The sequence below is a fragment of the Sorex araneus genome, chromosome 5 (assembly GCF_027595985.1).
Source record: "Sorex araneus isolate mSorAra2 chromosome 5, mSorAra2.pri, whole genome shotgun sequence".
NCBI lineage: Eukaryota > Metazoa > Chordata > Mammalia > Eulipotyphla > Soricidae > Sorex > Sorex araneus.
In genome coordinates, this window is record NC_073306.1 from 34427239 (window position 1) to 34452217 (window position 24979).

Here is a 24979-nt window from a genome sequence, read left to right on the forward strand (position 1 = left end):
AACCAAACAAAATAAAACTTTATTTACAGTTGAAAACAAAATCTTGGGTCCTGAATCCGTGATACTTCCAAGGTCTCTTGACCAAACAGGGCAGCAGCAGGCAAGGAAGCAAACGGGCCAATCCTGGTTATTTTGCTCAAGAGCGTCACTCAGAGTAGGACGGCCTGTACAACGGCAGAGGTGTGGAGGTCAGTGCGATGGGCAGAGAAGCAGCTCAGAGGAAGGTGACCTTCCACAAGAGACCACATGCCCTGCCCTCCTGGACATTTGATCCTCTTTCCCCCAAAGTAGAAAAGGTCTGACTCTTGCCTTAGGACTGAATTTTAGTTCTTCAAAGCTGGAGATATATTACACAAACGAAAAAAATCTAGCCTCCTTGGCAGGCAAAGCACATGCTCTCACCTATCATTCACTATTCACTATCCACATAGTGCAGTCTTATGAAACCAAGCAAAGGGAAAAACTGGGTCCCAGTGGAGTTTAATGTCTTGACAGTGATGGGGTTTCCTGGTCTACTTGGCTCCAAAGCTTGTGTCCTTGTGCCAAACCGTGATAGCCCTGAAGAGCTCTAGAACAAAGAGCAATCCTCTTTCCCCGGCACTTTTTTTTTTGGCCGCAGGGTTACAGAGAGAGGAAAAGTCCACACCCTCTCTTTATGACCTTAGGGTTAGTAGTACTGAAAGGACAGGGTCCCCTCCCTCAAACAGCCACACCCTTCCTCCAGGGTACTACAAATCCTGGTGTCACACTGCAGGCCAGACAGAAGTTTGACCTTAAGCCCACCAGAAGGCAGAAAACTGTGTAAAGGTTGGGGCTGGAGATAGGGCAGAGGCAGCTGGCCTGGGTGAGATCTGCAGCACCCTCTATAGTCCCCTGAACAGAGCCAGGAGTGGTCCCTGAGCAGTACTGGGTGTGACCGCCTAACCAATAAAACAAAGCAAACAAAAACCCCAACCGTACACAGGCACTTGGAAGGAACTGCAGGCTGCTCCCGTTCCAGTTCTGCCCAAGAGTGTGCAAGATCCTTAGCCTGAGCTCTCAGTCTGGACAAAACCAGACCCCAGCACACCGTGACAGTGTGAAGTGGAGGAGACTGCAAACTCAGTGTTGCCAGGGCAGAGGAGAGTGAGTGTCCAGGAAATGCTTCACACTAATGCCCGCCACGTGCTCCCGAGCAGGGAAGGACCAGGGCTGGCTGAGATCACATGAGGTAGACCTATTTCTTTCTGTTTCTGGGTAACACCCAGTGGAGCTGCGGGGTGAGGTGTTATTCCTGGTGGCAGGGTGCTCCTGGGGTTCCAGCATGAAAAGCAGGGGCCCCAGGCCTTTGAGACATCTCTCATGTCCTCGATGGCAACATTTCTCAATCACATGGGCCCCCATGGATCCCAGGATATTCCCAGAGCCCACAGGTAAAAATATATATAAATAGGAGTGGGGGCTATAGTATGAGATGGGGGACAAACCAGTCACATGGGGTGGGGTAAGAGGAAGGACTGTATAGGAAGGAAACAGTTGGAAGGGGAACACCATCAGAGACAAAGACTGAGAAACACTATCCTACAGAGAGGTACATCTATCATAACATACGGACTCATCCAAGAATATTCAGGACAATATAAACTGAAAAATTAAAAAAATAACAAAACCCAACAAAACCACCTCTTTGCCATATGCCCCAGAGATAAGCATTATCAACAATTGGCCATTTGATACTCAAGGCCTAGCACTATGGAAATATCTGAAATAGTTCATCATTACAAGCAACATGGTGCTGGCCTAGTGTCCTATCTCTGGCAATTCTCTTTCCAGTCGCAGAAGCTCCTTAGCGCGTGCCCGCCCTGGGTGTGCCAGCGGAGAGCTTGGCTTTCCTACTGGGCACCCGGCGTGGAGGCTCCTGCCTCCGGTCCCTCTGCACTGACAGTTTCTCACATTCAGGACAGGGGCAGGGAATGAGGCCACCGCCCTGCAGGCATGCCAGTGCTGGCTGGCAAATCTCCGGTGCTCTCTACACCTGTGTTTTCTGACAGAGCCTTTTCCCCCAGTCTAACGGCAGCAGTGGCTACTTCCCTGGCTCCAGCCCATCACTCAAGCTGCTGCCAGAATTACCTTCCTGACAGAAAAAAATCACTATGTTCTAAAATCTCAGGGCTGGGACGAATGTAGATGTTGCTGAGACAGCTCGAGAAAATCGATGATCGATGGGATGATGATGATGATGATGATGATGATGATGATGATGATGTTGTTCTACTTAAAACCCGTTAGTGTGTTTTTTTGCCCATTTTTGGGGCAGGTACAGTGTGTATGGGAAGAGAACAGGGCCCCTTTGAAGAATCTCAGAGACAAAATGGGTTTCTCTCCAGGCAGGGAAGAAAAAAAGAGCTCATAACAAACGGGCTTTCATGGGACCCCCAGACACTCACTCCTGTCTCATCTCTCACCCTGTTTTTCAGGCCCCCTGCCTTGGCCCTGATACTCTCAGTTGCTTCCTGCCTTTGCTCATGCAGCGGCCTCTACCTGGAATGTACCACCCAGATTCAACCCCCTGAGAAACTCACTCCTTTGGGTTTTTGGCTGAAGCATCCTCGAATCTGCACATCCCAAGAGGCAGACCCAGACACTGCATTCCTTGCTTCATCCCCAAACCCTCACTCCAGTGTTCTAGCTTAACGGTCAGTTCTCCTCTTGCAACTGTGACTTCCTTAAATGCAGATGCTGGCTTTTCAAGTGTGGAGCCTCAAGTGGAGGGGGGCTACTGACTTAGCTAAGGGATGAATGGGGGACCAGCCCACATCACAAAGTCTTTCACAATCTTCTTTAGAAATGGATGATGATATTTATGGGTAATCCCAGAGTGGAGGTGGATTATTCCTGTTACCATTTCCACCATCCACAGGTACAATTAATTTTTATTTTTTTATGAGTGGGTGGGGCTCCTAGGCAATGCTCAGGGGACTTCTGGCAATACTCAGTCAACCAGACTGGACTGTTTAATGCTCAAGTGATGTTACCTGGGCATAGTGGTGCATGGGGAGGCCACCAGAACTATATCATCTGATAATTCTAGGGGGCCAATCGGTGCTGGGAAACTTAAAAGAGCATGCAAGCAATATACTGGCTCCAGTCCCTTCACTATCTCCCCAGCATGGGATTAGTTTAACCTAATCACTATTTGGATTCCAGTAAACTTCACTATAAACTGAAAGTGTCATGCTAATTATATTATTTTTTTTGGGGGGGGGCTTTTTGGGGTCATACCTGGAGATGCTCAGGTGTTACTCCTGGCTCAGCACTCAGGAATTATTCCCGGTAGTGCTCAGAGGACCTTATGGGATGCTGGGGTTCTAACACAGGTCAGCCATGTGCAAAGTAAAAACCTGCTGTACTACTGCTCCAGCCCCCACTTTCTTTGTTTTTTGGCCACACACAGCAGTGCTCAGGGTTTACTCCTGGTTGAACTCAAGAATTACTTTTGGCAGGGACTGGGGGAACTACACGGGATGCTTGCAATTGAACCTGGGCCGGTTACGTGCAAGGCCAGAGCTCTGCCTGCTGTACTACCTGTCTGAACCCAATATTCTTTCCTGATATGCAAATATTAAAAGATATTCATCCCAGTAGGACTTCTAGTAGTGTCACCTCCTGGTCTAAGAAGCATTCTAGCCCCAGTACCAGAGAGGTCCCTGAGTACTTCCCAGGAGTGATCCCTAGCACAGAGCCAAGAATAAGCCCTAAGCACAGCCGGGTGTGGCCCCAAATAAACAAAGCAGCATTTGTGGGGTCTGGTTACGGTTCCAAGGGCTGGAGTGTGAGTTACATGCACAAGTACCAAGTTCCATACCTGGCACTTTATGGTCCCTTGAGCAGGCCCCGGAGCAATCACCAGGTGCAGATCTGGGTGTGGCCAAACGAACAGCCCCACAAAGCAGCAGCACTTCAGGAACTACCTCAAATGTTCCTCTCCTAGGGAGGGAATCTGGGAAGCAGCTGGGATCATCACTAAGCCATCACTTCTACCCCAAGGGAGGGATCTGGGATGCTGTAGGCTTAAGGAACACCCAAAGTGATTTTTTACTTTCAGGTGATTTTGGGAGACAAAGGAGGAGAGTACTAATTCAGACAAGCAAATCTGCCAGAGCACAAGGCCACTCACTCCCTTTCCCAAGGTTTTTGGGTTTGTTTCTTTTGTTCTTTTTGTGGTTTGTTTTTGGACCACACCCAGTGATGCTCAGGGCTTACTCCTGGCAGAGCTTGGGGACCATACGGATGCTGGAGACCAAACCCAGCTTAACTTTGTGAAGGCAAGCGCTCCATCTGCTGTCCTATAGCTCTGGCATGATTTCCAGGCTTTGTAGAGAAATAATTCCACCAGTGCCCAAGTGATTGTATAGAGTAAAGAACCCAGCTGGGGCTACAGCAGGAGAACCCAGGGCCTAGAGTTTGTCTATATCTCCTAAACCAAATTCATTACAAAAAGATTAGACCTGCTGAGATGAAACCAAGATTTCTATAGCTGCAACTACACAGAAACTGTCATTTTCACTGAAACCCAAAACAGGACCTAAGGCAATTCACAGGGGGCTGGAGAGATGGTATAGGAGGTCAGGCACACGCCTTGCATGAGACCTTGCTTGATACTTAGCACACCCAAGCACTGCCAGGTGTCATTCCGGAGCAGAGTTAAGAGTAAGCCCTGAGCACTGCTGAGGTGTAGCCCCCAAACATACACACACACAAACGTAAGAAATGCAGCATCTCAGGCCCTATTTAGATTTCCTGAATGAGAATCAAGAAACTCCCAATTTACAAGATTCTTGATGACTTGTGTACATACTAAAGTTTGAGAAATACTGTTTCCAGTACACTTAAAAGTATCACTAATAGTAGATGTCAACCATTACTCTGTCCCAAACAACCTGAGGGATCAGAAATACTCCTGTAAGATTTAAAGATATTTGTAACTCTATTCAGGGAAAGTGTAATAGAGACATTACCGGTGCCCGCCTGGGATGACAGTGATACAGTGTAACTCTATATCTAGAAAGAAAAATAAGATGATTTCCTGCACCTGGGGAAATAAATCTCTCTCTTTTTCTTTTAAAACTTTTTTTTTTTTGGGGGGGGGGGTTTACACCTGGTAGTGCTCAGGGGTTACTCCTGGCTCTGCACTCAGGAATCACTCCTGGCAGTGCATGGGTGAACCATATGGGATGCCGGGGATCAAACTCGGGTCAGCTGCATGCAAGGCAAATGACCTCCCAGCTGTGTTATCGCTCTGGCCCCATTAAGTCTCTTTTTTTCCTGATATTCTCCCAAATCACAGTAATCAGAAAAATCAAGGGCCATTCATCCCCCAAAAGGGCAAATGGGATATTTTCTAAGATAGACAGATAAGTCACCAAACTTATCTATGTAAATTCAGTAAGCTATCATATCAACTGGGGCAGGAGAGACAGTATTCAGAGAAGGGCATTGCTCTTGTACATGGCTGACCCTGATTCAACCCCTGAACCAGATTCAATCCCAACACCCCATATGATCCACTGAGCTGCCAGGATTGATCCCTGAGAGCAGAACCTGGAGTAAGCCCTGAGCACCACTGGGATGGCCTGGTCCTCAAACAAAAACAAGTCATATTAACTAACTTATCAAACCACAGTGCTTTGAAAATGGGAAATGTTTCACAAACAGAAACAGGGAAAAATGAAAACACAGCAACTGGACGAGTTTGGGTGAAAGTGCCTGAAATCAGAATGGGTTAGAGAGACAATGTGGCAGCTAAGGAATTTGTCTTTCATGTGTCTGACATGAGTTTGAGCCCCATCATCCCCATATGGTCCCTGAAGCATGGCCAGGAGTAATTTCAGAGTGCAGAGCCAGTAGATTTACTGCAGTGTGTGACCCATAAACAAAAGCGAAATTAGAGAAGTAATCAAAAGATGTCTGGAAACATTCTCTTTTAAGAATGAAGACACAGGTTGCCAGAACATATGGGATAAGCAAAAGCAACACTAATGGGGAAGTTCACAACAATGCAAATGTTTATTAGAAAGCAAGAAAGGGACCAAGGGGAGCTGGAGCGATAGCACAGCGGGTAGGGTGTTTGCCTTGCACGCGGCTGACCAGGGTTCTATCCTTGGCATCCCATATGGTCCCCTGAGCACTGCCAGGAGTGATTCCTGAGTGCAGTTAGGAATAATCCCTGCATCACTGGGTGTAGCCCAGAGAAAAATAAAATAGGAAAGAAAGAAAGAAAGAAAGAAAGAAAGAAAGAAAGAAAGAAAGAAAGAAAGAAAGAAAGAAAGAAAGAAAGAAAGAAAGAAAGAAAGAGAAAGAGAAAGGAAGAAAGCAAGAAAGAAAGAGAGAAAGGAAGAAAGAAAGAAAGAAAGAAAGAAAGGAAAAGAAAGAAAGAAAGAAAGAAAGAAAGAAAGAAAGAAAGAAAGAAAGAGAGAAAAAGAAAAGGAAAGAAAGGGCCCAAACAGTATAGCTGAAGCACTAGAAAGAGACCAATGAAAGGGATAAAAAGGATTCCCCTAAAGCAAGGAGAAGGAAACATTAAAACTTGGGAGCAGAAATCAACAAAATGAAAATTTAAAAAACAATTCAAAAGATCAATGAAACCAAGAGCTTTTGCTTTGAAAGAATAAACAAGACTGATAAACCATTAACTAGACTCACAAAGAAAGTAACAGAGAAGACACTAATAAAGCAAGTTGTAGTTGAAAGGGGAGATGTCACAAGTGATAGCACAGAAATTAAAGGATCACTGTCACTGTCACTCTGTTGCTCATCGATTTGTTCAAGCGGGCACCAGTAACGTCTCTCATTGTGAGACTCATTGTTACTGTTTTTGGCATATCCAATACACCACGGGTAGCTTGCCAGGCTCTGCCATTCCAGCGAGATACTCTTGGTCGCTTGCCAGGCTCTCTGAGAGGGGCAGAGGAATCGAACACAGGTCGATTTGACAAAGGAACTAAGAGCTAAGAGACTGAGTGGAGTAAGAAAAGTCTCTTCAAGGGGCTAGAGCAATAGTGCAGTGGGTAGGACATTTGCCTTGCATGCAGGTTAGATATCTAGTACCCCACAGGGACCCTGAAGACCACCAGGAATGATCCCTAAGCAGAGACCCAGGAGTAAATCCTGAGCAATGCTGGGTGTGGCCAAAAACCAATGGGAGATAGGACAGCTGGTAAGGTATGTTATCCTTATATGCAGCTGACCTGGTATAATCCCTGGCATCCGTATGGTCCCCTGAGGACCACAAGGAGTGAGTCAAGCCCTGAACATTGCCGGGTATATCTCCAAAACCCAAAAATAAGAAAGTCTGTTTTTTTTTTTTTTAAAAAGATCTCATAGCCTTCTCTCACATGAACAGAAGTCAATTCAAATTGGATTAAAGTAGGGCTAAAGTTACAGCAGAGCAGCTGGGCACTTGCCTTACATGATGCTGACCTAAGTTCAACCTCTGGCACCATGTATGGTCCCAGAGCCCCACTAAGCATGAGCCCTAAGCACCGAGTCAGGAGTAAGCCCTGAGAATGACCAGGTGTGCCCCCCCTAAAATAACAGGAATAACAACAAAAATGGTCTAAAGGGGTTGTAAAGACAGCACAGCAGGTAAGGAGCTTTCCTTGAATATGGCTGATTCAGATTTGATTCCTGGCATCACATATGGTCTCCTAGCACCACCAGAATTGGTCCTTAGGCAAGGAACTAGGAGTAAGCCCTGAGCACAGTCAGGTGTGGTCCAAAAAACAGATAAAACAGATTGAAGACCACTATAGCAGACCTAAATCTCTAAATTATATTGAGAAAAACAGGCAGAAACCTTCATGACATCAAATCTAGAGGCAGCTTCAATGATTCAATGCCACTGGCCAAGCAAATGGAAGCAAAGATAAACAAATGGGGCTATATTAAAGCAAGAAGCTTCTGTACCACAAAGTCAATAATGACAAGAGTAAGAGACAGTCCGCACATTGGAAGAGACTATTTGCCCACCATGCATTTGAAAAATGGTTAATATTCAAGATATGCAAAGCACTTGTAAAACTTTTGTTTACTAACCAAACCCAACCAAAAATGGAGGAAAGAAACTTTCTCAAAGAAGGCCTACAGATAGCCCATGAGTACATATACATATAAACAAAAATGCTCTACATCACTTACCATGAGGGAAATGCAAATCAAACCAACAATTACATCTCATCTCACACCAGCAAGACTATTACACATCACAAAGAATAACCAGTGATGGTGGGGTTGTGGGGAAAAAGAAACCTACTCCACTGAGTTTCCATGTGACCTAATAATTCCACGTCTGGGAATCTACCTCAAGGTCCTCAAAACTCTAGTCAGAAAAGACATCTGCACTCTGACCATTGAAGACTGTTCACAATAGCCTAAATCTAGGAATAACCCAAGTGTCCAAGAACAGGTGATTAAATAAATGAACTATGGTACATATGCACAGTGGACTACTACTTGGCTGTAAGGTGAAATCATGTCATTTGCCACCAGGTGCATGGGACTTGAGGGGAACGTGCTGAGTGAAGGAAAGGAATGGTACAGAATGATCTCCCTTGTACGTGGGGGGCTTATTATACAAATAACACAGCATCAAGGAAATAGAACCTGAAGACTGGTCTATAAAGTTGAGTTTACCATGGCGGTGAGAAGGCAGAGGTGTGAGGGGGGACCATGAGACAATGGTAGGAAGGGGACACTCTGGTGGAGGGTGTGGGGTTGAAATGCTGTATTCCTGGAACCCTATCATGAACAGTCCTGCAAATCAGTGACGGAAAGTAAAACTTTTCAAAAGTTAACAAACCATCCAGTGGGGAGCTCGCTATGGAGCTTTAGGTCAGACTATCACTCAGATTCCCTAGCACCTCAAAGCCCGGGCCAGGGAGTTCTGGTAGTTACATGAGCTGACGTAAGAATGCCGTTAGTCCAGTGTTCCAGCACAAAAAGCATTCAAGGGGGCAAGAAGTGGCGCAGTGGTAGAGCACCAGCCTTGCATGGGTGAGGTCCTGGGTTTGATTCCTGCATGGTGCCCCTCCCAGCCTCTCTCTGGTGGCCTCAAGCACTGCTGGGGGGACTACCATAAGAATGAAAAAAAAAAAATTAAAGTGTTATAGAGAAACAGCTCTATCATGCTGTGGCTAAGGATGAGCTCTGAGCAATTCAATGTGAAGGTCAGGGCCTCTGAACAGGAGCTACCACATGTGGCTCTTTAAATTTCATTCAAGTAAAATAAAACGCATCACCCAAGTCACACCAGCCACATTTCAGGTGTCGAGAAGCTCCCAGGATAGATCGAACAGACCCAGAACATTTTCCAGCATCAGAGAGGCAGTTGCAGATTGTGTCTAGAAGGCCTCTGGAATGTCAAATGGCCCCGGAGAATTTATTCTGCTCCGACTTTAGGCTGAGAAGAGGGGCTCTCATGGGTGCAAAGGTGTAAGTGACTTTGCTAAGGGTGGGTGAGGAGGGGAAGGGTGACGACGGTTAATTGCGGAAATCAAATGTCCAGCAAAATTTCTAGCAGCTTTCTAGATGGATCTCAGATGGATCTGTAAAGTATTTCTAAATTTGATTCCTTTTATCTTCGGTCTCCAACAGTAATCCGTGACCACACTATACAGAGGTGAGGATCTCTGGACTCAACTCTGCTTTGCAAAGAGATCAGTGAGAGAGGAAACGGCCAGCAGTTCCTAAAGGAGCACAGCGACCAAGGGAGTGGCCCTCACCCGGGAGAAAGGAGAGCTCGGGCTATCAATGGCGCCCGAGGAGGGGCAATGCTCGCCGAGAGGCCCATGGGCAGCGTTCAGCAAACACTTGTGCATTCCTGCCCCAGCACCTGCTCACAGCAGCTCCCTGCTTGAAATACCTGACATTCTCCCCTGACTAATCCAGGCAGTGAGGGCTCAATGAATGCCTGTAAGAGCCAGATGCTGTGAACGCAGAGGAAGTCACAGAGGTGAGTGTCATGAAAATGGTCTCAAATTGGACTAAGACCTCCATAGGGGCAAAGGGTTAAAAAAAAAAACCCAAACTCTAGATCATTCTGTATGTACTCAGACAAAACTACAGGAATATCAGGAGAGAGCAGAAAACATTACAATCTGAGGCAATGAGGGCCTCTTTATTTATTTTCTTTTTGGGACACACCCGGCGATGCACAGGGGTTATTCCTGGCTCATGCACTCAGGAATTACTCCTGGCAGTGCTCAGGGGACCATATGGGATGCTGGGAATTGAACCCAGGTCAGCTGAGTGCAAGGTAAACGCCCTACCTGCTGTGCTATCGCTCCAGCCCCAATGAGGACCTCTTCAGAGGAGACAAAAAACCCAAAAATCCTAAGGGAAAAAACTGCTCATCTTGACCCCTGCAAATCACAGAACTTCTGCTGACCAAAGAATATCACCAAAGAAGAGTAAGACACAAAAAATAATAATAATAATAATTTTAAAAATCTAAGCAATATAAGCAAATATAAACACTGCCAAATTTTTATTAAAATATGTTCTGGGGCGGGGGCTGGAGTGATAGCACAGCGGGTAGGGCATTTGCCTTGCACGCGGCCGACCCGGGTTCGAATCCCAGCATCCCATATGGTCCCCTGAGCACTGCCAGGAGTAATTTCTGAGTTCAGAGCCAGGACTAACCCCTGTGCATTGCCAGGTATGACCCAAAAAGAAAAAAAAAATGTTCTGGGGGCCAGAGAGATACTACAGCAAGTAGGGCATTTGCCTGCATGAGCTGACTCGGGTTTGATTCTGGGCAGCCCATGCATTCTGCTAAGCCCCACCAAGAGTGATCCTTGAGCACAGAGCCAAGAGTATGTCCTGAGCACCACCAGGTGTGGCCCCAAAACCAAAACCAAAACCAACCAAACAAAAAATTCTGGAAGTGAGAGAGATAGTAGTATGGGGATAAAGGGTGAGAGAGATAGTATGGACAAAGGGTGAGAGAGATAGTAGTATAGAGATAAAAGCACTAGGCTTGCATGCAGTCAACCTGAGCACAGAGTCAGGAATAACCCCTGAGCACTGGTGAGTGTGGCCCCCTGCCCACCCCCCCCAAATTAAAAAATGTTTAAATGGGAAATAAATGAAGAAAGGGAAAGAAGACAAGGAATAAAAACAGGGAGGGAAGGAAGAAAGAAAAGACATAAGGAAAGGGAGGAGAGAGAAAGAAGGGTTAGGAGGGGAATAGAGAAGAGAAAAAACAGGAAAGGAGATGGCAGAAATGAGAAGGCAAACTAAAAAGCCAAAGCAAACCGATAAACCAAGAATGTCAATCAGTGGTGAATCTGGATAAGGTTTCTTTCTGGGGGCAGGAGGGTGTGGAGGGGGCCAAGGGGCTATTTCTGGCTCTGAGTGCAGGAGTGACCTCTGGTGGCACATGTGGGATGCAAGGCCAAGTGCACCTAACTTCTGTACTAACTGGTCCTAAGAGAAAGTTGTGTGGGTATGGGTTGTTCTGTTTTTTAATTAATTTTTTTTTTTTTTGCTGCTGCTTTTTGGGTCACACCTGTCGTTGCACAGGGGTTACTCCTGGCTTTGCACTCAGGAATTACTCCTGGCGGTGCTCAGGGGACCATATGGGATGCTGGGAATTGAACCCGGGTCGGCTGCGTGCAAGGCAAATGCCCTACCCGCTGTGCTATCACTCCAGCCCCTTGTTGTGTTTGTTGTTATTGTTGTTATTGTCTGTTTGTTTGTTTTGAGGGGGAGGTTAGTAAGGGAAATAAAGGGAGGGAGGAATGGAGGAAAGAAGAAGAAAGGGAGGGAAAAATGGGAGGGGGGAAAGAAGGGAAGATGAGGAAAGAGGGAAGGAGGGGGGAGGGGAAGAATGCAAGGGAAGAGACAGAGCATGGAGGGAGAGAGGAAGGAGAGAGATCTTTCAGGTGGGGCCATGCAGAGACCACGGCCAGCAGCACTACCAGAGACTCTCCCTGGCTTTCAGGTTGACACTCTGTAAACTGCAAAGTGGCAGGAAAGTGCCCGATGACCCTTTCTCTTTTCATTCTTACAATGAGACCAATCTGGGAGGGGGGAAACAGTTTAGAGAGGGGCTGTGGCCTTTTCCATGGTCACACTTACCTGTGCCACTCCCGCTGCATGCTCTGGACTACATCTCCCCACACTGTGAGATGACCACAGGCAGCTTGGGCTTATTATTAGGGCCAGTGGGAACATTCTAGGAGAAAAAGCACAGTGGAGACTTCAGACACTCAAAGACTCACCAAACATTTACCCTTGTGCTGAGGACGGAGGACTCAGGACAGATCTCTGCACAGTCCATGTCCTAGCAGACAAGCCAAACACACAATGCAGATCAAAGACAAAATGTACACCATCAACTCTGCAGTGTACAACGATGTAGTGCATTACAAGACAAAGTGTAAATACGGCAGAGGAAGTAACGAAAACTGCTGTTTACAGAGATCAGGAGGGATTCCCAGAAGAAGGCTCCTTAGAGCTAGAACTGGAATGATACACGGAATTGCACTAGGAGGAAAGGAGACAAGCAGAGCATTCTAGGTAGAGGAAACAGCACGAGCAAAGGCTCTGGGGCAGGAATGAGCATGGTACATTTAGAGAAAAGCTACAGACAGATACAAACAGAAGAGGAAGGATTCTGGCAGGGAAAGGGGCTGCAGAAGCTGGCAGCGGCCAGAGCATGAAGGATCCTGGTAACACTGAGCTGGATGCTCTCTCGAAGGATAAAGGGTCACCGAGGGCCAAACCTTAGCATGTGTCAGGAAGGCTAAGCCCAGGGACAGAGAAAACTGGTGGGGTGGGGTGGGGAGACATGTGGTCCTTTCTCTTTTTGCTGAGGAGGCCAAGTAACTTGAAGTAACTTGGACGCCAAGCTCACTGTTCTCAAGTGCTGACATTAGAAGAGTGTCCAAGACCAGAAGGGCAAGAAAGGAAATCAAAATGGAGCTCACCTCAATCTTTCTCATCACTAGAAGTCCATCAATGATTTTTCCTGCAGGAAGATTGTGAATTTGACTTTAGATTTTCATTTGCATAATCATCCAGGTTTTCTGTCCATTGTTAGCCATTAATTCACTCCACCCTCACACTAACACCAGGAAAGTAAGATTCAGGGAGGTGAAGACTTGTCCAAGGTCACAAGTAGTAACAGGGCTCCACCCTTGGTCTGAGTGACTGGGCCTCGTTTCCCTCCTGCCTTCCCTCTCTGTAGTTCTCCAACCACACATCTTCCCCTCCCGCTATTCCCACCCAGAGCAACTTAGGCCAACTGAGCACCCCTGTAGGATAGTAAGGGACTAGCTCTTCTGGAAATCCTGCTACAGGGAGTGGAGAAGTTAAGACTCACCAAACACTACATGCTTCCCATCCAGCCAATCACACTTAGAGCAGGTAATGAAGAACTGGCAGCCATTTGTACTGGGCCCACTGTTTGCCTGAGGGAGATCAAATGTGTCTGCAGTGAGTTCTTCTGTTCCTGCTAGTCTAAGTTTCCAGAGAGCCTAGAGCCCTGATTTTTTGTTCCATAAACCTTAGCAGGCATCAACCATGAAGCGGAGGCCATGTTCAGACCCCAGGTCACAGAGATAAACAGCCCACATAGTCATAATCTGGTTTCACGAGTGCCTACTTCTCCTCCAGTGGACATATTTTGAGAAAGTGATCTGGGCCATACCTGGCAGTACTCAGGGGACCATGAGGTACCTGAGATTGAACCTAGGATTTCCACATGCAGAGTGAGTGCTCTAGTCCTCAAACAAATTTTACTTTTTAAATATATATTTAAATCGCATAAATCGCATCTAGGGTCTTGCACATGCAAACAAGTGCTCTACTGCCTCTACTGCTGCACTCCAGCACAGAAGTAGGGGGCACATCTCGAGGTACTGGTGGGGGTGGGGGGAGTGGGGGAGAGGGCGAGGGGGGGGGTTGGCTCCACAGTGTAGATTTTTAGAAACGCCACAAGTGTTTATGGGGCCTGATTTACTGTATTTGGCTCAATACTGTTATACTTGGACTATAGTTGCTAATTAGCTATCAGATGAGAAAAAGGTCTGCTCGTGCCATAAATCATTTTATCTAGATGGCTTTGAACTATTTCAAAGGCAACGGTAATATAAAAACTGAGACACAAGTCACTATGTTTGTGTTATGCAACAAATAAAACCACATTTAATCATATTTGCTTTTTATAACCTGACTCCAAAATTTTCTTTGGGGGGGGAAGGAGGAGGGGCCATAATAATGGCGCTTAGGATGTACTCCTTGCTCAGAGCTCAGGAATCACTCCTGGCAGGGGTCAGGGGTGCCATGTACTATCTCTCCAGTCCCCCAAACTGCCTTTCATGTGCTAAAGCCATACTTTTGCTATCAGCAAGCCCAAATTACATTTTAATACCACCTCAATAGTATTTAACTGTATGACTATTTTCACTTCTTTTCATTGAGTTGGGGAAAAAAATGTAGGTAACAAAAAATTCAAAGTACTAGTAGTACTGTATGGACAGGTCTCACAGTCTACAGATGGAAAGGATATTCACCCAATACCCATCTGATAAGGGGTTAATATCAAGGATATACAAGGCACTGGTTGAACTCTACAAGAAAACATCCAATTCCATCAGAAAATGGAGCGATGAAATGAACAGAAACTTTCTCAAAGAAGAAATCCGAATGGCCAAAAGACACATGAAAAAATCCTCTTCATCACTAATCATCAGGGAGAAGCAGATCAAAACAACGAGATATCATCTCACACCACAGAGATGGGCAAACATCCCAAAGAACAAAAGCAACTGGTGCTGGCGTGGATGTGGGGAGAAGGGGACTCTCCTTCACGGCTGGTGGGAATGCCGACTGGTTCTGCCCTTTTGGAAAACAACATGGACGATTCTCAAAAAATTAGAAATTGAGCTCCCATTTTGACCCAGCAATACCACTTCTGGGAATATATCCCGGAGATGCAAAAAAGTACGGTAGAAATTCTATCTGCAGCTGTATGTTTATTGCAGCACTATTTACAATAGCCAGAATCTGGAAAATACCCGAGTGCCTGAGAACAGATGACTGGTTAGAGAAACCCTGGTACATCTACACAATGAAATACTATGCAGCTGTTAGAAAAAAATGAAGTCATGAAATTTGCATATAAGTAGATTGACATGGAGACTATCATGGTAAGTGAAATGAATCAGAAAGAGAGGGACAGACATAGAATGACTACACTCATCTGTGGAATATAAAGTAACATAATGGGAGACTAACACCCAAGGATAGTAGAGATAAGGACCAGGAGGATTCCTCCACAGCTTGGAAGCAGGCCTCACATGTTGGGGGAAAAGGCAACTGAGATAGAGAAGGGACCACCAAGTAAAGGATGCTTGGAGGGCTTGCTCAGGATGGGAGATGTGTGCTGTAAGTAGACTATAGACCGAATATGATGGCCGCCTAACACCTGTATTGCAAACCATAACACCCAAACGGAGAGAGAGAGAGAGAGAGAGTAAAAGAAAATGTGCCTGCCATGGAGGTGGGGTGTGGGAGGAATGGGGTGGGGGTGGCAGGAGGGATACTGGGAAGATTGGTAGTGGAGAATGGGCAGTGGTGGAGGGATGGGTAGTCGATCACTGTATGACTGAAATGTATTCACGAAAGTTGGTAGGTCTGTAATTGTGTCTCACGGTGATTCATTAAAAATTTAAAAAAAGGGGCTGGAGAGATAGCACAGCAAGTAGGGCATTTGCCTTGCACTCGGCCGACCTGGGTTCAAATCCCAGCATCCCATATGGTCCTGAGCATGGCCAGGGGTAATTCCTGAGTGCAGAGCCAGGAGTAACCCCTGTGCATCGCTGGGTGTGACCCAAAAAGCAAAAAAAAAATAAATAAATAAAAATAAAGGACAGGTCTCATAAAACTAATACTATCATGGTAAACTGAAAATCATCACATAGGCTATGCATTTTAATTAAGTGCTGAGTAAGATTTAAAAAGGTTGATTCTGTGTTCAACTGTGTTCAGAGTCAAAATGTACATGAAATGTTAAAACTGTTAAAAATTGTCTAGGGGGCTGGAGTGATAGCACAGCGGGTAGGGCGTTTGCCTTGCACGCGGCCGACCCGGGTTCAATTCCCAGCATCCCATATGGTCCCCTGAGCACCGCCAGGGGTAATTCCTGGGTGCAGAGCCAGGAGTGACCCCTGTGCATTGCCGGGTGTGACCCAAAAAAAGCAAAAAAAAAAAAAAAAAAATTGTCTAGGGATGAGCTCTAATCAGGTAGATATACGTGATACTTCAGAAATTCATGGAAGATGAAAGGTTGTTTTGAGAATATATCTCACTTGTGGAAGGGACTGTCTGAGACAGTCAGAGTAGCTCTATGCTTTGGGAAGATTTCCCAGGGGGTCCCAATTCATTCATTCATTTATTCACTCTCTTTCCTTCCCTCTCTCTGTTTTGCTTCTCAATATGAAGAAAAATGGCTCTTTCTGGGAATATGGCTCACGGGTAGGACAACACCCTTGTATGTGTGAGGCCCTGGATTTAATCCCTGGCACCACAAAAAGAAACACAACAAAACATTCATTAGCACGTGGGCAGGAAAATAGCTATACAACATGCTTTTATAGTTCAGGGGGTATTCTCTGTCACTGGCACTCATTTATAAATTCTTCCAGCACTACAGCTGACAGATTCAGAGAATGACTTGTAGAGCAACAGAATTAAATGGTCTGCCTTGAACCCTCGCTTACCCACTGAGGCTGTGATCAGTCATATAACCCCTCAGTGCCTCGGCTCCCTCATTCTTAGAGGAAACGGAGGGGCTGGTGAGATAGTACGGGGGATAAGGCGCTTGCCTTGCATGCAGATGGCCTCAGTTCAACCCCAGGCTCTGCAATGGTCCCTGAAACACTGCCGAGAATGATCCCTGAGCACAGAGCAAGAAGTAAGCTCTGAGCCAGGTGTGTCTCAACTTCCAAGCCCCATGAAAGGAGGGAAGCTAAAAAGATTACAATGAACTAATGAAAATAAGGTGCCTCTGAATAAGTACTCAAAAAATGTGAGCACCTATTCTCACACTCTTCCATTCAATCAACATTAGCATTTTTAAACAGCAGGCAATAAGTCTTGGATCAGGGACCCGGTCTCTGCACTTAGTGGAAGAAAGGAAAAAAAAAACAAACCCAAGAGATTTCAAGAGAGATGACAGCATAACCAAGCTGTGTCGGCCTGAGGGGAGCACAGGCCAACCTTCCATTTCTCAGACTCCTCCAGAGAGGTGACCCTAGCAGCACGACCAGGAGGGGTCGCAGTTCTCGTGAACATTCAAGTCTCCCTCACCTTCGAGATCCATCACCTGCATCTATCCAGCCTGGCCTGCCACGGGCCTTTCGAGTTTCACCCAACATTATGGCTGCCTCTTATCCTGTCTGCCAGAATCTTCCATCTGAAACACAAAGTTGACTGACCCAGCCCAAGAGAGTCTGTGGCTCTCGTTTACAAGTAATCTATAAAAGCAAATCCATGAGCCCCATCCTTGTTCTAGTTTTTATAGCTTTTCCCAGGCTACACTGACCTCCTATCTGGTGTCTGTCCAACCACTCTGAGCACTGTGCTGGAAGAAGCCCCCAAGCACTCCTGGTGTGCACCCAAGAACATGAAAACGAAATAAATAAAATGGGTAAGGGGGACTGTAAAGAGCATGATAAACTTACATCTTTCCCACTCCCCGTCTTAACCCAGGCACCTCCAGACCACACTGTTGTGAATGGGGGTGTACACAGGGGAGGGCATGGCAAGAGGGGAAGGGAGGAGGAGTGGGAGCTTATGAGGGGATCCTGGGGCCCGGAAAACACCAAGGCTGCATCTGAAGGGCCAGACTGAATGCCCAGCCCATGCCCTGGATCGAACCAAGAGCTCAATTTTGCTCCCCTAGTTTGCTAGGGTCTAGCAGCCCAGGCAATCGATCCAGGCTGAGGGAGAGGTGAGCACTGTGCCAAGCACTTGCTCCCATTCCAAGAGGGAGATCGCTGGGCCTCCGTGGCTACCCATCTAACTCGAAACCTTGACTGGTCCTCACTTACCATGGAAAGCAGGCCTGGAGCGGAGTGTCTAAGTTTAAAATTTTCATCTGCAAATGGTCCCCGGTAAATACTGGCAACTCCAGTCCCATCTCCCTGGCAGAAAGAAGGGCATATGTTAGCAACTTGCCTGGAGCCCAGAAAAAGACAGTGGTGCACCAAAAGTCCAGCTTCTCTGAAACTCATTCTTTCTCTGGTAGGTCGCTACGGGAACCAGGTCTCTTCGACCCTGCCCTGCAGTCACAGCACTGCAGCACACAAGGTGACTGAGGCAGCCCGGACTTTAGGTAATATGGGTCACAGCTGGGCCTAGGGAAGGAAAGGGTCAAAGCAGAGAATATGATTGATCACACGTTATTCTTTTCTGTTTGGGGGCCACACCCAGTGGTACTCAGGGATCACTCCAGGCAGGGCTCAGGGGACCATACAAAGTGCCAGGGATTAGATGTGGGCCAGCTTCGTGCAAGGGAAGTGCCCTACCCACTGTACTCTAGCCACATGCTCTTCTTGCCATTCATAAACGCTCTCATGCCCTCAGTCATATCAAATGACCCACGGAACCAACTACTGCTCCATTTTCCCAAACTATTAGGGTAAGTGGGTGCTCAGGTATTGCCCTCCTGACCACACCTGGGTGAGAGGAGAACACCTAGTTCTTGCAGTGTCAACCAGAATTCCTCATCTGGTAATCATGAGGTAGGGCAGATGATCTCTTTGATGTGGACACTTTCGTGTGCACAGAAAGCTGAAGGTGACTGCCTTCCTCAGGCAGACTTGAAAACAGGCATGGGTGGGTGGGGAGAGACACTAGAATTTCGGAGAGAACAGCTCCTGGTTCTATTTCTTCCTTTGGGTTCCATGAAACAGCATCTCTTTTCTTCCCTGTTATTATTATTATTTTTTAATTTATCGAGCTGGAGTGATACTACTGTGATAGGGTGCTTCTCTGCACACAGCCAACCCGGTTTCATCTCCTGTGTCCCATATGGTCCCCTGAGCCTACCAGGAGTGATCCCTGAGTGCAGAGCCTGCAAGGTGTGACCACAAAACAAAAACAAACAAAAAGTAGTTTCAAATTTATGCTCCATGATTTATAATACTAAAATTAATGTTTAAAGAATTCAATGCTGGGGCTGGAGTGATAGCACAGCGGGTAGGGCATTTGCCTTGCACACGGCCTACCCGAGTTTGATTCCCAGCATCCCATATGGTCCCCTGAGCACCGCCAGGGGTAATTCCTGAGTGCAGAGCCAGGAGTGACCCAAAAAGAAAAAAAAAAATTCAATGCTGCTCCCTGCTTACCACCCCAGGCCAGAGTATCAGCATCCCTGTACCTCTAGGCCCCTCACACCCCCAACTCCCACAAAATCCCTTATTGTAAGCTCCCAATTTTGTCAAACAAGCTATATTTGCAGTTATCTGTTTGTTCTTTAATGGTTCTGTGGGATCTGCACTATCATCTTCTCGTCTCTTCTCAGGTAAACAAACAAGTCTGCATAATAAAACAATTTGACCAAAGTCATTTGTAGTTATTTCAAATAGAGTCACTGGGGTTTCAAGGCAATATGAAGAGGGGGGCACCAACCAGTCTCACCCAGCCAGTCAGCAAGAAAAGGATATTGGTGCATATAAGAAGGGAAACTACGGACAGTGCAGATATCAGGGGTCTCTTATTGGGTCCAAGGCTCCCACAGGAGACTAATATAAATATAAATACTAATATAAATCAGGAAAAATGACCTTGTCAGGGTCTGTAGGAAGGCGCAGAGGCTAGGAGCACCGGCCTCATACCCTTGCAAGTGAATGGGCCTGAGTTCCAATACCCAGCATGCCACATGTGCCAAGTGCAATGGTGGCAGTCCCGCTGTCTGTCATCCTGGTGACAACAAAAAGGCAAAAAACAACCACCAAATCCAAACTCTATCTGATGAACAATTATTCCAAACCAAGTATTTTGCTTTATATTCTACCCAAAGGCCTGGATATGTTTCAGAGCCACCACTCTGAACTGGGAATCCACCCCAATCTATCAAGTCAGGAGGTAATTGTTTCGTCCGTACAGCACTGTCAAGAAAATTTAATTAAAAAGTGCTGAGAAAAAGCACTCTGCAATTCACATGAGCTGCTGTATCTTGAACTCCACATACATAAAAACAGAAGGAAGAGGAAGCAAGTTCATTTCCAGTTTCTCAATAAACCCAGGGGACAGATCAGTTACATCATCCTCTATAATCATGCTATCTATTGCTCTCAAGAAACCAGAGTAGGGAAAATGACAAAATTAATTATTCAGCACACTAAAGTAAGTCCAATAGTGGATTGAACAAATAAATTGTCTTTTCATAATGGGATAATAGGTGGTTACTAGGAAATATGTTTTAAAAGTCCTAATGACAAGAGGAAATGTCAAAATCATTTAAAACAATAAAAATTAAAAATCAATGATCTGGGCCAGAGAGACAGCACAGAGGGTAGGGTACTTGCCTTGCATTCAGCCAATCAGGACTTGATCCCTGGCATCCTATGGTCCCCCAAGCCTGTCAGGAGTGATTCCTGAGCATGGAGCCAGGAGTAATCCCTAAGCACCACCAGGTGTGACACCCCTTCCCCCCAAAAAAAGCAAACAAACAAGAATTAGTGACCCTAAGACTGTTAAAAATTCCTATTTACATGAAAGGAAAGATAAGCCTGGCAGCTAGAAACTAAAACGCAAATTTTACTATATCTAAATTCCTTTAGCTATAGGAAAAATTGAAATCTAAGTCTTTTCCTCTGCATTTTCCTTTGAAAAACAAACAAACCCACAAACAAATTTTAAGCTACTGTTTACAGGATCAGAGAGAGACAGTACAGAGGTTAAGGTATTTGCCTTTCATGCAGCCAACCCTGGTTCATGCAAGACACCACATGGTGCTCTGGGCACCCAGAGGTCTGGCCCTCAAGCCCCCAAAGAGAGAAGAGATTATAAAGATCAAATATTCCTGGTCCAGCTTTCAAAGCCCTCAAACCCTTCTGCACCTGCTTTCTTCCCTACCAATGGCTCTGGGCAGATACTTCTGACACTCAGCCTCTAACAACTACTGTCTAACCCTAACGCTAACTAACCCTGGTGTCTGGAATGATCAGAAAGAAGCTGAACATGTCCCTGCTAAGATAACATGGCTGTACACAGAAGAAAGGAAAGAAAAGCAGGTAAAGAATAGCTTTCAAGCCCTTCATACCAGCTAGCAAAAAGTATATGGTTGCCCTAAGCCACAGCACAGCAGTTGTGGCCAGGCTTTGCATAAAATCTATCATTATGCATCACTTCCTAGGAAAAGAAAGATAGGTGTAAACAACTCATGAGCACCTAACACACAAAAAAGAAAGAACATCACTCAGGTCCAAGAAAGTAGCAATGTGAGTAATCAAATCAATACTAAGGCTATGCACAGAAGTAAGTGGGCTGGACAAGAATTGAGTGCTGGGGGCTAGAGCGATAGCACAGCGGGTAGGGAGTTTGCCTTGCACGCGGCCGACCCAGGTTCGATTCCCAGCATCCCATATGGTCCCCTGAGCACCGCCAGGAGTAATTCCTGAGTGCAGAGCCAGGAGTAACCCCTGTGCATCACCAGGTGTGACCCAAAAAGAAAAAATTTGAGTGCTGAAAGGAGGTAGTGATATATACAATAACCTTTCAATATCTGTATTGAAAACTACAATGCCTAAAAGGAAATAGACAGAGAGAAGAAAAGTGTCTGCAATAGAGGCAGGTTGAGGGGGTGGCAGTGGAGGGAAGCTAAGAATATGGGTAGTGGGAAATATGCACAATTGAAGGGTTGGGTGTTAGAACACTGTATGACTGAAACCCAACCATGTACAACTTTGTAACTGTGTATCTTATGGTGATTCAATAAAAAAAGGGTGGGGAAAGAAATATGAATGTTAAAGGTGTTTCTGTTGAGGTATCTTACTTGAGAAAAATGTTCTTGAAAACTGGAGAAGTGACTCTTGTTATAAAGTGTTAAAGAACTTGCAAAAAAAAATCAACAAAACCAAAAAAAGTTATATGTAAAAAAAAAGTGAGTGGTTAAGAACGAAAAATAATTTAAAGTGAAAAAATGCGAAATGTGATTAGAACTAGAGAGATACGATAGTGGGTAAGGTGCCTGTCATGCATACAGCTGACCTGGTTTCATTCACAGGTACCCCATACGGTGTCCAGAGCCCACCAGGAGTGATCCCTGAGCACAGAGCCAGGAACAAACCCTAAGCACCACTGGGTGTGGCAGACACACACACAAAAACACCGCAACAACAAAACCCTAAAAATGTGATTAATTTAGCACCCTCTTAGGTTCAGAAAAAGGTTTGACAAGAGTCAAATAACATGATCACAAGAAAGACTTTTTGGTTGAGTTACAAATATCTATGGTTCGTTCAAATCGCTACACTTTAGGGCCAGAGACTGAACTTTCATCATACCTATAGATGACTCATGGCAAACCCAAATTTGTGAAACATCACTAGAAATGTAATGCAACTTGCCTTTTTCTAGAATGGAAGTAGAGTTAAGCTCCCTACTAATGATTTTATGCCTCATTTTCCCTAGTATCACGTTGACTAGAAGGTCTTGGATTTGATTAGTGGACAAAGTATCAAAACAAGAGAGCAGCAGATAGTTTCAGAGGGATGTTTTCTGGGACAGTCTGATAGCTGGCACAACCATCAGAATGTGCGGGAGCATCATAACAAAGTACAATCCCAAAAGCACCTAAGCTGAATGTTTAAGCATAATCAAACCTGTGTGTGCCACCCGCATCATCACAACAAAGAAAAGGGAAAGGGGAAATCATTGTTTTTTGTAGTGGGCCACACTTGATGGTCTTCAGGGCTTACTCCTGGCTCTGCACTCAAGGATCACTCCTGATGGGATTCTCCAGATTGAACCCAAGTCAGCTGCATGCAAGGCATGCAAGCCCTACCTGCTTTACTATCTCTCCAGTCCCCAGAAATCATTTATTTAAAAAAATGATGGTCATACCTATATATATTTTTTTCACACCCAGCGATACTCAGGGGTTACTCCTGTTCTGCACTCAGGGATTACTACTGGCAGTACTCAGGGGACCATATGGAATGCCGGGGATAGAACAGGGGGCAAATCCCTACCCACTGGTACTATCTCTCCAATTCCTGCCCCTCCACCCTCCAATTTGTTTTTTTTTAAATGGTGATGTCTGTCACTTAGTGGCTGGATATTCCATCTCCATCTGCCTCCATCAAATTTGGTTACTGTTTTCAAGTCTTATGACTGGGCCCCTATAGTATAAACATAGAAACATCAGTAATAAGAAAACAAACTTGTAACACTTCGATACAAAGAAACAATACTCACATTAACAAAATCTCCCCCCTGAATCATGAAATCCTTTATAACCCTAAAACAGAACAATGGTTCATGAGAGAAGAATTTGTTAGTCCTTGATTTCAAAATACAACAGTTTTATATTTAATAAATTTTCAAATGACGAGCTCACAGAAACATTCCTTTTCAAGATCCAACAACCTATCCTTGGGGGGGGGGGGGCGGGAACTCTCTTCCTCCCAAGCAAGTAATTAATTCTAAAGGCCCCATGGATGGCTTGCCAAAGTTCTTACCTGTGGAAGGTGCTCCCTTTGTATCCAATAGGAACCCCGTCTTTTCTACAACCAGAGAGAAAACGACTTGGAGTGATGCCGGTAATCACAGTCCCTTCCAGTTTAATCACACACTGAAGCCAACTGGGTTGTCAAGAGGAGCGATCAAGCAGGCAAACGAAGGGAGACTATTCCATAGGGTCTGGCATCCATCACTGCTATCAGCCATCATCCCCGGTTCTCCACAGACCCTCACTTTAGCCCCAGTAGCCCCAGGACCCCCGGCCCCGGCGCGGGGGCAGGGCGGAGAAGCCAAGCACGTGACACTGACCTGAATTCTCCAGTGCAGAACTGCCTGCAAGGGAAGGGGGCACGACTCAGTCGCCACGACGTCACTGCGGGGGGGGGGCGCCCCTCGTCTCGGGAGACGAGGGGAGCCCACCAACCGGCCAGGCACAGGGGCGAGCAACACGGACCGACACGGGAACAGTCAACACGGGGGTGGACGTTCCGGCGGACTGACCCGCGGACATCCCGCGGGGCTCGGCTGGGCCGGCAGGGCTGCAGGACGTCCTTACCGAAAGTTCTCCGCCGTCTTGGGCACCACGTCTGCAAAGAGCTCGATCTTCATGCGGCCCACCTCCTGCCAAGGGCGCGGGGCTGTCAGAGGGGCGCCCCGCGGGGCTGCTCCCGCCGGCCCCGTCCGCGCCCCCCGCTCCTCTGTCCCCGCCCCGAATCCCGCCGGCTTTGCTCCACCCAGGCAACCTCCGAGGAGGGGCGGGGTGGCCGCCCCGGCCTCACCTGGCCGCCTATGCTGACATCAAAGAACACCACGGGGTTGACTGGGCTTGAATTTGCCACCGCCATGGCTCCGACCCGGAAGCAGAAGCTGGCGGCGCCGACTTCCGGCGACCCCGAGGCCGCGCCGCAGCGCGCGTCTCCGCGCAGGCGCAGACACGGAAGCCTGAGGCCGGCCCCGCCCCCAGACCGCCCCGCCCCCCCAGAGCCCCGCCCCTGCCGCGGCTCCGCGTGGGGCAAGGTGTCTGGGGCTACCTGTAGCACTGGCCGCTAAAACCGCCACAGGGTGTTAATCCCAGTTGACTCTCCCGTCTGGGGAGGGCAGAGGAAGCAAGCCCTCTTTGCACAGGAGTAAAGTCTCTGTTTTGCTCAGCGTCACACATGGCTACACTAAATGCAGGACAAATGATTCTCATCAAACTGGGGTCTCAGGTCCTTACCAACAGTTGGAGCTAAGGCTTCTGAATTCC

The 24979-nt window shown here is 46.6% G+C and overlaps 1 protein-coding gene across 2 annotated transcripts; it reads right to left on the reverse strand.

Annotated features, from left to right (window-relative positions):
- On the reverse strand, nucleotides 1-24656 carry PPIH (peptidylprolyl isomerase H). 2 transcript variants are annotated; one of them, XM_004614201.2, is made up of 10 exons: nucleotides 24513-24653; nucleotides 24290-24354; nucleotides 24043-24066; nucleotides 23733-23777; nucleotides 23470-23512; nucleotides 18096-18188; nucleotides 13364-13451; nucleotides 12969-13009; nucleotides 12118-12214; nucleotides 1-164 (listed from the first exon to the last, which is right to left on the reverse strand). In XM_004614201.2, exons 1-9 carry the CDS (start codon nucleotides 24576-24578, stop codon nucleotides 12146-12148), a joined length of 534 nt encoding a protein of 177 aa, XP_004614258.1. In that variant the 5' UTR covers nucleotides 24579-24653; the 3' UTR covers nucleotides 1-164; nucleotides 12118-12145. The 2 variants fall into 2 exon arrangements, with proteins under 2 accessions (XP_004614258.1, XP_054996735.1); XM_055140760.1 differs by lacking the exon at nucleotides 24043-24066 and having other exon boundaries at nucleotides 24513-24656.
- Between the last annotated feature and the right edge of the window lie 323 nt (nucleotides 24657-24979).

Bases quoted from the DNA above. Each gene is read 5' to 3' on its own strand.
- PPIH (XM_004614201.2), bottom strand. From the start codon at position 24,578: ATGGCGGTGGCAAATTCAAGCCCAGTCAACCCCGTGGTGTTCTTTGAT. The intron at 23,778-24,042 runs GTCAGTGTCACG...CTCTGGTTGTAG, and splicing joins TTCTGCACTGGAGAATTCAG to AAAAGACGGGGTTCCTATTG. The intron at 12,215-12,968 runs GTGAGCTCCATT...TTTTTCTCCTAG, and splicing joins TAGTGATGAGAAAGATTGAG to AATGTTCCCACTGGCCCTAA.